We start from the raw sequence: 14,456 nt of genomic DNA, 5'->3' as shown, positions 1-14,456 counted from the left end.
GTTATGCAACAACACATTTGAATTTCAAAGCCTTTTCTGGGAGATTACTCTTTTGGCCCAGTGCAGCCCCTGCACGCACCCACCCTGGCATTCAAAAGATATGTCATTTTCTCTTGCAGCATATTTGTTTTATTCAGCAGAGATACAGAAGATACTGTTAGTATGTGTGTGTTTCATCTTTTTGGTGTGTTTTCAAAGAACATACGTGCTTTCTCTAGTTTTTATTGTAGCATTCGGTGCTAGGAAATAGCCCTTCAGAGATAAACATCACTTTAGAGAAGTTATCTGAGGTATAAGACAATAAATATGCATTTTAGAGAAGACTTATACTTTGTCATTTATTATCTCAAGGACCAAGGCTCTAAAAGTCTTATCTGCACCAGTGCACTTTTTTCTTGTGATTTTTGTTAAAAAGCATAACATTTCCTTCTCCTATGCCCCACAACAGTTGCATGACAGCAGCAGTGCATGCTGGAAGTTTTGCTTTTCCTAAGATGCATGCTTGCGTGATGTAAACAGCAGTTCTGTGATAGTGGAAGAGTGAGGTCTGTTTTTGAGTTATCAGACACAGGATACAAGATTGCTTTTCTTCTGTTTATAGCATGTTTGTTTTCTTAACTAGTGACAAAGATGATACACATGCACAGTGTAATTGTATTGGTAACTACCTCCTATGGATGGGGAGGATCCAGAAAGCAGCTCTTGTTGTATCTAAGCAACAACAGACACCCGAGATGGTCCTTGATCACTGCTGATGATGATGTTTTATTGTGTGTGTGTGTGTGTGTGTGTGTGTGTGTGTGTGTGTGTGTGTGTGTGTGTGTGTGTGTGTGTGTGTGTGTGTGTGTGTGTGTGTGTGTGTGTGAGCCTTGCTCATACACTCTCAATACCAGTCATTCGCTCCCTGTGTTTATACATGTTTGTTTATTTGCACATGTGTGTGTGTGAGTGTTTGCCTCATTAGCGTGTTTGCAGGCGTGTTGGAGTTGCTTTGGCGTTGTTTGCCGCCAGCGTTGCCATGGCAGCGACTGATGCCTTTAACGCAGCCATCGGAGGGGAGGATTTAGATGAGAACGTGGGATGCTGAGATTTTTTCTTCTGGTCCTTTTACTTCATTGTGTGTGTGTGGTGTGTGTGTGTGTGTGTGGTGTGTGTGTGTGTGTGTGTGTGTGAGTGTGTGTGTGTGTGTGTGTGTGTGTGTGTGTGTGTGTGTGTGTGTGTGTGTGTGTGTGTGTGTGTGTGTGTGTGTGTGTGTGTGTGCGTGCGTGCGTGCGTGCGTGCGTGCGTGCGTGCGTGCGTGCGTGCGTGCGTGCGTGCGTGCGTGCGTGCGTGCGTGCGTGCGTGCGTGCGTGCGTGCGTATGCTTGTGGTAGAGCAAGAGAAAGGGAGAGAGATAGAGAGAGACACACAAAAGGCAGGGCGGCAGATTACTGTATCTGATATTTTGTGAACTATAAGGCTAAGGCAACACATGATGAACAAGGTAAACACTTCAGACCGCCTTCTTCTGTCAGAGTGAGAGACCCACACTGCCCTCCACTGCATCAAACTGAAAGAGCATTACTAAATGTCACGTATTACTATACTACAACTCTATTGTCCTTCGTGTTTTTTTTAAACTTACCTGCAAGTTATTTTGTTGTTTTATTTATGTCTTTCCACAAGCTTTACATAGTCTAATTTGAATGACATTGAAAGCATGATGCTAATATTTTCATTCATAGTTCTGACTTAATTCTATTTTTTTCATCTATTTTCTCTATTTCTTCTCCATTCTTCACTCATTGAAAAAAATATACAGTTTGTTTTTTCCTTCAGGAGCAGCTTTTTATTTATTTATGTTGCTAAAGTCTCTCACACAATCCAAAGAAAAAGGCTCAAAATAGAAACTGTTAATTCGACTGCAACTAATTGTTATATTATTATATCATTTGGTCTGTAAAATGTCAGAAAAAAACAAATATAAACTGTTTAATGTCATAGAAGACTGAAAAACCTGCGCAAAAATGGACTTTTAATAAACTACAAAAATCTAATTGGAGGCACATTTACCTTACATTGACTCGTCTACTGTTTACTCCAATAGTCTTCATTTCTATTTATCATAATTTTTATTCTGCTTGTCAGTTTATTTTCATCTTTTATAACTCTTAATCCCATTTAAGCATGTTGCCTTAAAAATCAACAGGTGTGTGTCGAAATAAATCCAATGAAATCTCGCTAACAATGATCTGCAGTGACTGACCTTTCTTACGCTTTGCACTCCGCCCTGAAATATTTATGCTTTGTTTGCAGTGGGACAATTTACTAGCGGTATTGAAGTGGGCCGGTCGAGATTCCCGGGTTGATTTTTAGTCCCAGTCCGCCCCTGTTTGTTTGAGTAAACATTGCCACTGTTTTAATGAAGAACCTCAACGAATGTGTCGGTGTGAGCGTTCACACTGACTATCTGAAACATGAAGATTTCAGCCTTATTTCTCTCCTTGTTCACCGTGTCTGATCATATTTAATATAAGCATAGCAGAGAGCTGATAATAACAGCTTGAGAGGATTCTATGTGATCCTGCTTCTACTCTCTGTTATAGTTGTATTGTGTGTCACAAACTAAAGGTGGGTTAGCCTTTCTTTCCTTTTTAAGTTATTGATTAAATCATGCCGTATGATTCGCCTATTGCTGACATTTTGCTAAGTGGGGCAGTCGGCCCATTGGCCACTTACAGTAGATGTTGTCGCCATGGTGAGGGTTCCATGCTCACGCCATCTTGCCCCCCCTACTCTTGTTGCTATGTAACAGCACTCCTTTTTTCTCTCCATTTGGCAGTTATCACACTGGGAAATGTCACGTGTCCTTCACATCATCTGCACTGCTTTTACCTGGCCATGTGAGAGTGAATACGCCACAGGGAAGGAGAGTTTAATTACCACCTGTCATGTTTTACAACTTAATTTGTGACAATGAGTTTGAGTACACGGAGTATTTTTTCTTGTTTTTGTTGATTTGTCATTTGCTGAGCCCTTACACCCACCAGTGTTATAATGCAGTTTTCACAAGTGAATTTTGACAGTTTGTTTTGCCTCGCAGCACCTGTTGTCAGCTTATGAGGTGTCTGACTTGATGAGTCATTAGTTGAGTAACTGAGGACAGAAACACTGACATGTGTCTATCTCAGGAGGACGTTGTCATGATTTGCCTGGCCCTGGTTCTTTGTCCTTTCTCACCCCCCTCAGGCCATGTACTCTCCTGCCATCCTCAGAGTATCCACCAGATGCCCTCAGGCTCTCTCACCAGTCATCGGACGTCCCCTCCATCCTACACACCTGTTCCATCGTCCCTAATCAGTTCTAGCCCCCTCCTCACCTGCATCTTGTTCCCTCTCTGCTCTCTCCACATATATGAGGCCACTCCCTGTGTTCCTTCGTGAATTCATCTCAAGTTGCACTGTTTCTTTTGCCTTTACGAGTTACATGTCTGCCATTTACCTGCCTATAATCCTGCTTTCTGAATATGAGTCTTATTACTGTTCTCTTATTCCCCACTCATTGACTATCTGTATCTACAGACCTACTGTATGGTGAAATAACAAAACTATCATATTCCCAATGCAATTTTCAATTAAAAAAAATTCCTACACAACTTTTTTTATTGGATTTGAATAAATAAAAAGCCAGTTTGAAGTAATGCGTTTTTTAACAAATTATAAGGTATATCACAACTTGTGATATTGTATTTTTGCTGATATCCGATATATTTTCCACTCATTTTGGCCGATTGTGATTTCCCAAAAAGATTTTCGCACATGTTTCTTTCAAACTAATTGCAGACAAGTCATGAACCTTCCTGTATGGGAATAAGCATGCTAGCTCTCTTTGAGGCGGATTTTAAAGGCCTTATATCTGCAGACACCAAGGACGTTTCAACGTCATCGTGCATGCCTCATTTTGCTTTAATAAAATGACATATGTTGAAGTGAAGATACAATAATACTACAAATCTGACCATTAGCTTATGGTCAAATCCTCCATGCTACAGACACATTTGCATCTGTAACTTGCATTACATAATATATTTATATTTCCTTGAATTGTTTTGCCAGTATGGTTTAAAAATAAACTTGCAAAGACTCAAGTTGTACCTGGGATTATTAATACACACATATAGTACACAGAGGTAATTTTGCCTGCACTGAAGCTCATATATTTTCTGTTTGCTGTTCGGCCTTGGAGTGACTCGCAGTGACTCACCCCTCTATCTCTGACCGTTTTAACCCATGAGACAGTGTGGCGTCTCTAAATCTGGCCTGTGGCTCGAGAACACACACACACACACACACACACACACACACACACACACACACACACACACACACACACACACACACACACACACACACACACATGCTCACACTCACTAATTTATGGTGACATGTTCACTCTTTCCATCTTCTAGTGGGCGAAGCCAGGAACCTGATTCCTATGGATCCGAATGGTTTATCGGACCCTTATGTTAAACTCAAGCTCATCCCCGACCCAAAGAACGAGACCAAACAAAAGACCAGGACCATCCGCTCCTCTCTCAACCCCTGCTGGAACGAGTCCTTCAGCTTGTAAGTCAACAAGAGTGTCTAACTGTTGTGTATGTTTATTTATGAGAAGGATGATCATTTGGCAGTATCAAAGGAAATAGAATAAAAAGGTACAAAATTAGGGTAAATCCTAAAAAGATCACATCTCGTAACTCGTCCCCTGTTTGCGTGTTTTTCTTTTGCAGTAAGCTGAAAGCATCAGATAAGGACCGTCGTCTCTCCATTGAGGTTTGGGATTGGGACCGAACCACCAGGAACGACTTCATGGGCTCCATGTCGTTTGGCGTGTCCGAGCTCATCAAAGCTCAAAACTGCGGATGGTCAGTCGCCTTCCCTCGTCCCTGTGTTGTAAATCAATCATTTATAAAGGAATTTCAAGCAGGATTTTACAGAAAATAATGAATGTTAAAATGACCCTTTATTCAAACTTCAAAGACTTCGAAAGGAAGAGTTAGTGTTAGCAGTTTTTATTATATTTTAAATACAGTAAAGGTCACCTTTCTGTAAAGGGCTTTCAAGGTCAAATTGTCTGTTAACGATGGGTCCTTTACAAATGTAATGTTACATCATTTTACAGTCAGAAACATAAATGATATGCTAGAGTAGGTTAATGTGGTTCGAGCAGACTTGATACTACACTGGCCTCCACCATCCAACCACTTTCACTTTGAAACAGCCGCACATTGTGTGTAAAACAGACGTAAACACTGCTGCCTCCATTCACTCTGACAAACAGCCGCTGCCGCCGTCATTTCCTCGTCTCTCTGTCCTTGTCTGCCTGTTTTGTCTCCTACTGTTAAACACTTACACTCATATTTATGTCCATGTTAGCATACCTGCTTCCACCTAGCCTAAACTGAGCCTGCTCAACAGTTGCTTTATGTTACAAAGCTTCAGGACATACCTGTATCTCGTAAACTATTACTGTGAGTGTTTACCTGCAGTATATATTCTCCAGGTCATTAGACAAGTGGCCAGAGGATGTGTTTATTAGAGGTGAAGTGTAGACATGCCCTGCAGGGGAATCAGCTTCTGATTATTGAAGTGGTGCACAGTTGTAAAGTGTTATGGTACAGAGGAAGAAATGAATGGGTTTAAATGGAAGCAGATAAAAATATAGCTTCACTTATTTATGTTTTTCTTCTCCACCTCAGGTACAAGTTGCTGAACCAGGAGGAGGGAGAGTATTACAACGTTCCCATCCCCGAGATGGACGACGTCAACCTGGAGCTCCTACAGAAGTTTGAGGTGAGGTCGACTGAACTACTAAGATTCAAGAAAAAAGTTCTTTGTCACACACATTCACTTCTTCTCTCCTGTCACCATGGAAACATCATCCTGTTCCCAGCTTCACCCTGCGGTTCAGAGAGAGAGATCACATCTCCTGGCATTAATAAGTGAATGGAAAAATAGGAAACTCCCCATATGTGTATTACAGTACAAGGTTACAGTCGACAAAGGAAGAGCCTTATGTAAGATGTGTAGCTGCCGTTAATAATTTATAACACTCACCTCTTTCAGTGGAAACAGCAAAGGGCAGACTACTTTGTTTACGTCGGGAAATTACTTCTTTTAAATAAGTCATAATTATTTAATCAGGAGAACAGTCTGAATGAGGTCTAGAAATGTTTTCTGTTGTTGTTGTTGAAATAGCAGCTTTAATGTTGTGCTGTGTCTCCTTGCCCTAATTGGACTCTTATGTAAAGCTGTTCCAAGCAGAGGACTTCTAATAGCCAAGACTAAAACAACACAACACAGGATGTTCATTCAGACGACATTTCCATAAAAAAACAAGTATACCAACTCTACTCATTTCAGTTTTGTAATTTAAACTTTGTAATTATACAAGGCTTAAACTAATAGTGTCATCCTTTATGATAAATTCCAGCCATTTTGTGTTTGTTTCTTGGACCACACCGGTCTGTTTGCATTTGTTATCTTATTTGTTTTAATCCTTTATAACTTACATTACAATTGTCCATACAATCTTTGCAGAACAGCACATTATTACTGCTGTATATACTGATTTTATTATTAAGTGTGTACTCGGATGAAAACAATGTTTATCAAATAATGTAACTTTGATTAAAAAAAGTAAATACAATGGTGACTGTGATACCTCTAATTTAAATCAAGTTTTTGAGACTTAAAAACAAAAAATGTTGTTGCTGTTTGGACACCACAACTTATAGCTCTGTAGTAAAGTGTATTATTTGAAAATGTAAAGCAAAATCATGTACAAACACATATGTTTCTTTCACCAAATCTAATAAAATATATAACGCAGGTAACTCTTGCTCTCTAGTGGGCAGCCTGTTAACTGCAGGGAGGTTTTTGTTACAAACCATCTGTGCTTTAAATAAAACTCATAACATCTCCATATCACTAACATGCAGGTAAAAGATGGCTCATATAATCAAGCTTGCACTGTTACCATGTGCAAACACATATGGATGCAAGAGAGCGGGGGTGGCTTTATTAAAGCCCGCCTCTGTGTGCATACAGGTGTTTTAATACTGAGTGTAAATGTCATCTTCTTTACAGCAGCCCTCAAGACACTTAAGTCTTGTTTTTTAATTTTCCATTTCACTCCATAATGTGACCTTGACTTTCCTCTGAGGCATCTTCAAGCATCTTCTGTTGCCAAGGAAACCTGGGCAAGACGCAGCGATGTAACCAGATGTGACAGAATAAGATGTACTCTGTTCTCCAGTCATGCATTTGATAATTTTTTTTCGTTCATATAGATAAATGATTTCACCAAGATAATGACTTATCAAGCCCACGTCTGTCTGCTGTCAGCTCCCAGCTCATCATGCTAACACCAGCTAACCTCAGGCGGCTTCAATAAATGAGTTTCTTCTTTCTTCTAGGCCTGCCAGTTAAATATCCACTATCTCAAGGTAGCGCTTCTGCCTGCTCCGTCTCTATTCCTTCATCACTTTTACTCACTTTAATTACCGTATTAGGATTGTTTGTGGACCTCCGCTGGGCTTCCACAAATTAATCTGATTTACTAACAAAGGCTCTCAACAGTTTATAGATGCCCAATTTGCTTTCTGTTGTACACACATTTCTGTAACTCATCACACACTTATACACCAACTCTCTTCTCCTTTCTGTCTCATGTTTAATGACAAATATGAAACTGAAGGGATTACATTTCATTCTAATATAAAGGAACAATTCAGGCCTACATTTTGAGGATGATGCATAAAATCAGCATCAGCAAGTCTCAAATTACAGGGAAAGCAGCAGCACAGAAAATAACAGCAAACAAAAAAAAAGTGTACCTATAAATATGGATGAATAATTTTAAAAAGTGCTGCATATCCCTTTACCACACAGCATTGTTGTTAGTAAATATTTGGACTACTCCGTCCTCTGTTGGTCTCACCACCTTTAAAACTCTCACTGTGCTGTCATTGGCCAATAGAGCTTCACAAAGCCGCTCCTCATTGGCTGACAGTGTGGTCCACAGTCACCCCTCTAATAGTCCTGCTTTGGTCTGGACTATAGAAGGCTGACAGGACATGAAGCATGGACGGGCACTTATGCACTGTAGCTGTCTGAATGAAAGCACACACAGGCAGGTTCCTGCTGTTGTTGGTGTGCATGCCTAATCTCCCCACACGGTGGCAGTGTTGTACTTTCCTATAACACTAGTGTCGCTGCATTGTATGTGTTTGAATTAAACTTTGTGTGGCAACTCTCACTTAAATATTCCAGCACTTTGTTTGTGTTGAAACGGGGTGATGTCGTTTTTTTGTGTGATATTTTTATGATGTGAATTGTTAGTGTTTTGTGTTGTCAAAATGACCACTAAGGGGGACAATAGAACATGATCCGCCCGACTATTCAAGTGTCTCCTTGGGAGAAAACTTTAATACAAGACAAAATCAATAACAGCGATGTGTTTAGTGGAGATATAAAACTTGACATGCACTTAAATATCTCCAGCTATAAATTTGATGAATACGGATGTAAGTGTATCAACACTTTGGTATATAAGAATGAAAAATGAGCCGTAAGCAGTTGTAAAACAAAAAGAAAAAGTATACCAAAGCAGTCCCAAAGATTTGTGTCAAGTTATTAACTCAACAGTTTATTGTAGGATGTTGGTGACGATCTGTAAACCTGGCTAGTATTGCTATCCTTGATAGTGCATTTAATTGTGCCTTTTATAAGAAGAATGTGAACCTATTAGGCATCAGGGTACTGCTGGTTTTTATTCCAGCTGTCTCCTCTTAGACTTAATGAAAGCTGGGCTGCCAGGTGAAGCTAATTAATAAATTACTCGGTAGCAGGACCTTGGTTGACCTCCTTAATGTTGACATTATTCTACTCTAAATGGACCTAAGGCGTACATGTAGAGCCACTCAACCTCGGTCAAAAATATAGAGAAATGGTTGGCGTGGCAACAGCCTCTCTGTGCCCCACTAGTTCCTGTGTTCTGTATCTGACCGAAAACAGACACCGGCTGCAGCGCTGATGGGAGCTGGAAGAATCCTAATTGCACTTTTAGTTCAAAGACGCTTGGCAGGCCAGTCATTAAAACAACAGGGAACCTTGCAATGTTGGCTCCCCCGACCAGGACTGACTGCCCACCCCACAATTGCACAAAACACCCGAGTAGAGATCCTGCTGAAATCCTTCTGTAAGGATTTCAGCAGGATTTCATGTCAGTGAGAAAAAAATAGATCAGTACGAGTAACAGTAAAGACACTTGCTTTCATTCTGATTTGTGAATATGAGGCGAACCAGTTTTTGATGATGGTAAGAGATGTTAGCACCAATAGCAAATGAGAACGTTATTACTGGCAAACAAGAACAGACTTGTTCATCATTTATTAAAATCTAAAGTAATAACATGCAAATCCAGTAGAATTATTAAATTAATAAATGTAACACTTAACCAATTTGGTGCAAAGACATGATATATCATTTTAACTTTATTGTTATTTTTGAAATAATAATGCAGTGAATATATATGTAACACTTTATTGTGAGTTTGTCAGTGACAGCTCCAACCTATTTTGAAGAGATAAAGTACGTTTTATAATATTTTAAAAAGCTTTCGTGGTTCTTACATTATCAATTGTTAATGCTATTTCTGATTTAAATTATATAGATTATAACTTAGAAAAACAGCAGTACAACACACGATCCTATTGTGCTTAAAAGCTGAAGAGCAATATTGCTAAGGAGAAAAAAGCAACCAGTGCCTGATGTGGCAGTCTGTGACGTGAACACACACCCACATGAAGACTAATGGCTTTATTTGTTCATGTTAACATCGAACTATGTAATTCAATTCCTTTTAAATTTGACTTCAATGCCATTTCCACTGTTGTACACCACAGAAAGCCAAGCTGGGCCACGGTAAGAAAGTGATCACGCCGTCAGACCACCGGAGGTTCAGCCTGCCTTCGAGTAACATGGACCGCATCCGACTGAGTGACTTCAACTTCCTGGCCCTGCTGGGGAAGGGCAGCTTCGGCAAGGTGAGAGCCGTCACAGAAACAAACTTAAAGGTCCCCTATTATACTGTTTTTCATCAATATATTATAGGTCTCAGATATATACAAAACATGTCTCTGAAGTGTTTGGCGCGAAATACCAAACAGATTATGTATTGTAGCATCCCATAAACCCCTCTGTTTCAGCCCTGTTTCAAAAGTGCTGATTCTCTGTCTGTTACTTTAGATGAAAATAAGGAGCCACTCCCAACGCCCCTCTGAGAGAGATTTGGTTAAAAAGAACACAATGGTGCTCTAGGAGGAGATTCAGGTGATAAGGTGGGGGGGGGGTTACCTTGGTTGGTGATTGGCTAATGGTTACACAAGTCAAAAAAACGTTATGACATCATAAAGTGGCCAAAATCTGATCAGCTCATTTTCAGACAGGTTTTATATAAATGGATCAGGACAAAAAGTGAGCAAATCTTTTTTCCTGAAACTTTCAGAATCTCTTTACACAGAGGGGACACATGTTTATGTATAAATAGGTCACCTTTAATCTACCATTATCTGTGATTAAACTCAAGCATTTATTCCTTGTATGTGTTATTTTACCTTCACACTAACACAGGAACAGTTGAACAGTGTCAGTGTCTTACTATGGAAACATCATTTATTGATTAACTGTTTCCAACATGTTTTCTTGTTCCGTTTTTAAAGCTGTGTTAAAATACAACACACACCTTGTTTTCTGTTTGAAAATCAATCATTCATTTTGCTTCCATGTGACCGTGGGTGTCTTCATCATCTGCAGGTGATGCTGGCAGAGATGAAGTCGACGGAGGAGCTGTACGCCATCAAGATCCTGAAGAAAGACGTGGTAATCCAGGATGATGACGTTGAATGTACGATGGTGGAGAAGAGAGTCCTGGCCCAGAGGGACAAACCCCCCTTCCTCACGCTGCTCCACTCCTGCTTCCAGACTGTGGTGAGTCAAAACTTCCACCAAAGTCGTGACTATTTTTAATGCATACTTTCTACACTTCTGCAGCACTGCGCACCCACACAAACAAATCTGACTTTATTAAAATGGTGCCTGTGTGCTCCCTCATCATTCTTTCAACAGCAGCTATTCAATTGCTGGCATTTCACCCTTTCTACTTCCCTACAGTTATTGTCACTCTTTTTCCGGCCCTCCAGCAGAGAAAATTGATACTTAGCTGAGACCAGTCTTGAATATAAAGTCTCCAGTATGACGTCAATTATGTGCGTAGACAATATGACTCAAGCAGACTGTAATAAAACCTCTATTTACTGATCATTGCGTCCTGACCTATAATGCAGGTATATGAGCTGACTGAGGTTTCTGTCCTGAAAGAATGAATCGGCATTTTAGTATCTCGGAGGACGGCCAGGTGTAAAGACATAATGATACATATAAACAGAGATTTCTATGTAATGCACTGACGGTTGGAGTGGGCACACTCTTTGTGTGGAATCCATTTCGAGCTGCTCTTTAGGCAATAACGTCTTTTTTTGTATTATCTAGGATCGGCTGTACTTTGTGATGGAGTACATCAACGGAGGAGACCTTATGTATCATATCCAACGTATGGGCAAATTCAAGGAGCCACAGGCAGTGTAAGGTCGCTCTACAGTTCATTCACATGCATCTGTTTTAATAACAATCAAGTTAAACACCATGGCAGATAATATAAGCAAGCCTTGAGTTAGTGCTAATAAAGCAGCAGGATTTCACTGACTTTTTGGACCTAAAATGTTTATATTTTGTGGGGAAATAACTCCTTTTTAATGTATTTCTAAATTATTTAATGTTATTATAAGATAGTATTGTAAAAGAGATGGGTAATGACATGCAACAAAGGCACGTTCAAGTTGTTATGCTTTAACCCACATTTATTAAAAAAAATGTTTAGGACAAAAAATTATTTTTCTTGTATTCAGCAGAATTGCTTTCTTGGCCCAAGAAAATATATTTATTTTTCTCATTTTCGGTTCTGCAGGTTTTATGCTGCAGAGATTGCTGTGGGTTTGTTTTTCTTGCACCGAAAGGGAATCATCTACAGGTGGGTGAGTCAGAGAGAAATGTAATGTAATGGCGCACCACATTCACTCAAATCCCTTTATTGATACATGTATAACAACATACACAGACTTTCTAGACAGATAGATGAGGTGAGTATAAGCAGATGAGTATGAGCAGAGTTTTTCTATTTTGTTGAGGGAGCAGAGGGTGAGTAATGTAAGACAGAGAAGAAGAACAGTGAATTCAAATCGATAGGAAATTATTTTGAGCGTGAAGTGAGGAAAACAAGTTCAGACAAGCTGAATCTGAAGATACATGCATGGGAATTGAAGTAAGACATGATAAAGTAGTTTAGATATCGACTCTGACAGAAAGACTGATGGGCAGAGTGAAGCAGGAGATAACAGAAAAGATGGAAACAAAGAAATTAAGAAAGGGTCAGATTAGACAGCAGGTCCTGAGAGAGATAGAACATGTAGTGTAGTAAAGAAATAGACGTGTAGATTTAACAATGCTGTGTCTTAATGCACAGCTTGGATATTCCTTTATAACCATACTAATTAGAAATGAAAAAAAAAAAGACTAGACTAGGTCACCCAGTTCATCATCAGAACTTCAGCTTAGGATTCACATCCATCACACTATGGTGAATTAGGAGGGAAAGAAACAAAACATTTGAGACATGAAACATAAGCGCAGACACAGACCGAATAGTAAGAGCCCCGAAAAAACACACAGGGGGAAAAATTATTTCAGACCAAGAAGTTATTGTTTGTTGTTTGTACTACTCGCTTGACTAGACAGCTGAACAATATACAACAAGAATCAAAGTGGTCATAAATCAAGCCAGAAATGAAGTAAGTTCATAAATGCTCACGACCTGTCTCTGCTGCAGGGATCTGAAGCTCGACAACGTCATGCTGGACTCCGAGGGCCACATCAAAATCGCTGACTTCGGCATGTGTAAGGAGAACATGTATAATAGCATGACCACACGCACCTTCTGCGGCACCCCGGACTACATCGCACCGGAGGTGAGAAGGACAGGACTCTGATGGATTGATGCATTTGGTGTCACTGACATGGAAGCTATTGAAAAATACTGAAATCATCTACTGTTAAAATATTGATGTAAAATCTACTCATGACTCATCAGTGATCCAAAAAGGTATGCAACACAAGAAATATGTATTGTGCTTTTTGTAGCATACTTCACACATTTAGCAGAGAGTGGTTGAAAATAACTTTGGGTTTGTGTCAAACTGTACTTTTGTATGGTCCCTAAAGCGGAACCCTGTGATTAAGAGAAGGACAGCGCTTATATCTACGGTATCTTAATATGGTCCCGTACAGTAGGCTGTCTATTCTCAGTCAGGCTCATTCAAAAAGTAATGACAACTAAACAAGCCTGTATTCATACACAGTAAAGAGATGAATCATTAAGAGTAAAAAGATGTGGTAGATGATGTATAAGAACATTTATGTCGGTGTATATCCCCTCCCGACTGTCTGCACTGACTTATGAGGGGATGGAGGGAAGACCTTACTCGTGGTTTCTCACAGAACTCCAAATGGGTCTTTTTCCAGACTTTCTTGGCCCTAAATATAAATTGGAGACCACTCAACAATCTTTTTTTACACATGATATTGAAGACTTTATAATGAATTCATGAGCCAGCTTTTTGTCGATAAAATAGACTTCCTGGTTTCAATGTATGGTATTATAGAACAAAATGTGTGCTCTTCTGACCTGGAAAGTCATTTTTTAGAGGATAGAAAAACATCAGTATTGTCTGATTAGGTATCAGCAGAGAGACATGTGTTTAAATGGTAACCCTGTGAACTGGATAAATTGCTGCATTTCTGTCTCTCTTGAAGGCGAGTGCAGCTGTTATTTAGCTCTTTGCCTCTGCATCTGCATGGTTATTATTTTGTGTAGACTGTGTGTGGGAAGGAGGTGTAGGATGGCAAATTGGATGGTGGCAGAAAGAGCCTTTGTGATAGCAGCTTAAAATAGCTGACTGTATTTAATGACAGATTTTGTAAGAGAGAACTCTTCACTGTTTCTCATGAGATCTTTAACCCTTTGTGAGGTGTGTAGCATTCGGCAGCAGACATAAAGCCATCTTTTATTACTGAGCATGATAATGACCAAACTTGTTTGAATACATAGATGTGGTGATGTGTGCTCATGTGTAATAACTCCAAGGTTTTAATCGTGTCACTTCTTGTCTCATACAGATTATAGCATACCAGCCTTATGCAAAATCAGTGGACTGGTGGGCTTATGGAGTTCTTCTGTATGAGATGCTGGCAGGACAGGTACACTGTTTTATACTGCACTAATACTGGTTTATATGTTTGTTTG

At 39.7% G+C, this 14,456-nt stretch overlaps 1 protein-coding gene across 2 annotated transcripts in view; it reads left to right on the top strand.

Annotated features, from left to right (window-relative positions):
- Positions 1-14,456, top strand: part of si:ch73-374l24.1 (protein kinase C alpha type) — a 106,311-nt gene that overhangs the window by 84,355 nt on the left and 7,500 nt on the right. The window contains exons 6-15 of one of the 2 annotated variants that reach the window (XM_034143007.1): positions 4,447-4,603; positions 4,768-4,902; positions 5,737-5,830; positions 7,456-7,485; positions 9,946-10,086; positions 10,856-11,029; positions 11,591-11,682; positions 12,066-12,128; positions 12,984-13,122; positions 14,330-14,410. In XM_034143007.1, the coding sequence (XP_033998898.1) occupies positions 4,447-4,603; positions 4,768-4,902; positions 5,737-5,830; positions 7,456-7,485; positions 9,946-10,086; positions 10,856-11,029; positions 11,591-11,682; positions 12,066-12,128; positions 12,984-13,122; positions 14,330-14,410 (1,106 nt within the window). The remainder of the gene's footprint in view (positions 1-4,446; positions 4,604-4,767; positions 4,903-5,736; positions 5,831-7,455; positions 7,486-9,945; positions 10,087-10,855; positions 11,030-11,590; positions 11,683-12,065; positions 12,129-12,983; positions 13,123-14,329; positions 14,411-14,456) is intronic. The other variant, XM_034143008.1, reaches the window with a different exon arrangement.

Source organism: Trematomus bernacchii, unplaced genomic scaffold (assembly GCF_902827165.1).
Source record: "Trematomus bernacchii unplaced genomic scaffold, fTreBer1.1, whole genome shotgun sequence".
Taxonomy (NCBI): Eukaryota; Metazoa; Chordata; class Actinopteri; order Perciformes; family Nototheniidae; genus Trematomus; species Trematomus bernacchii.
This window is presented reverse-complemented; position numbering and strand designations above follow the sequence as displayed.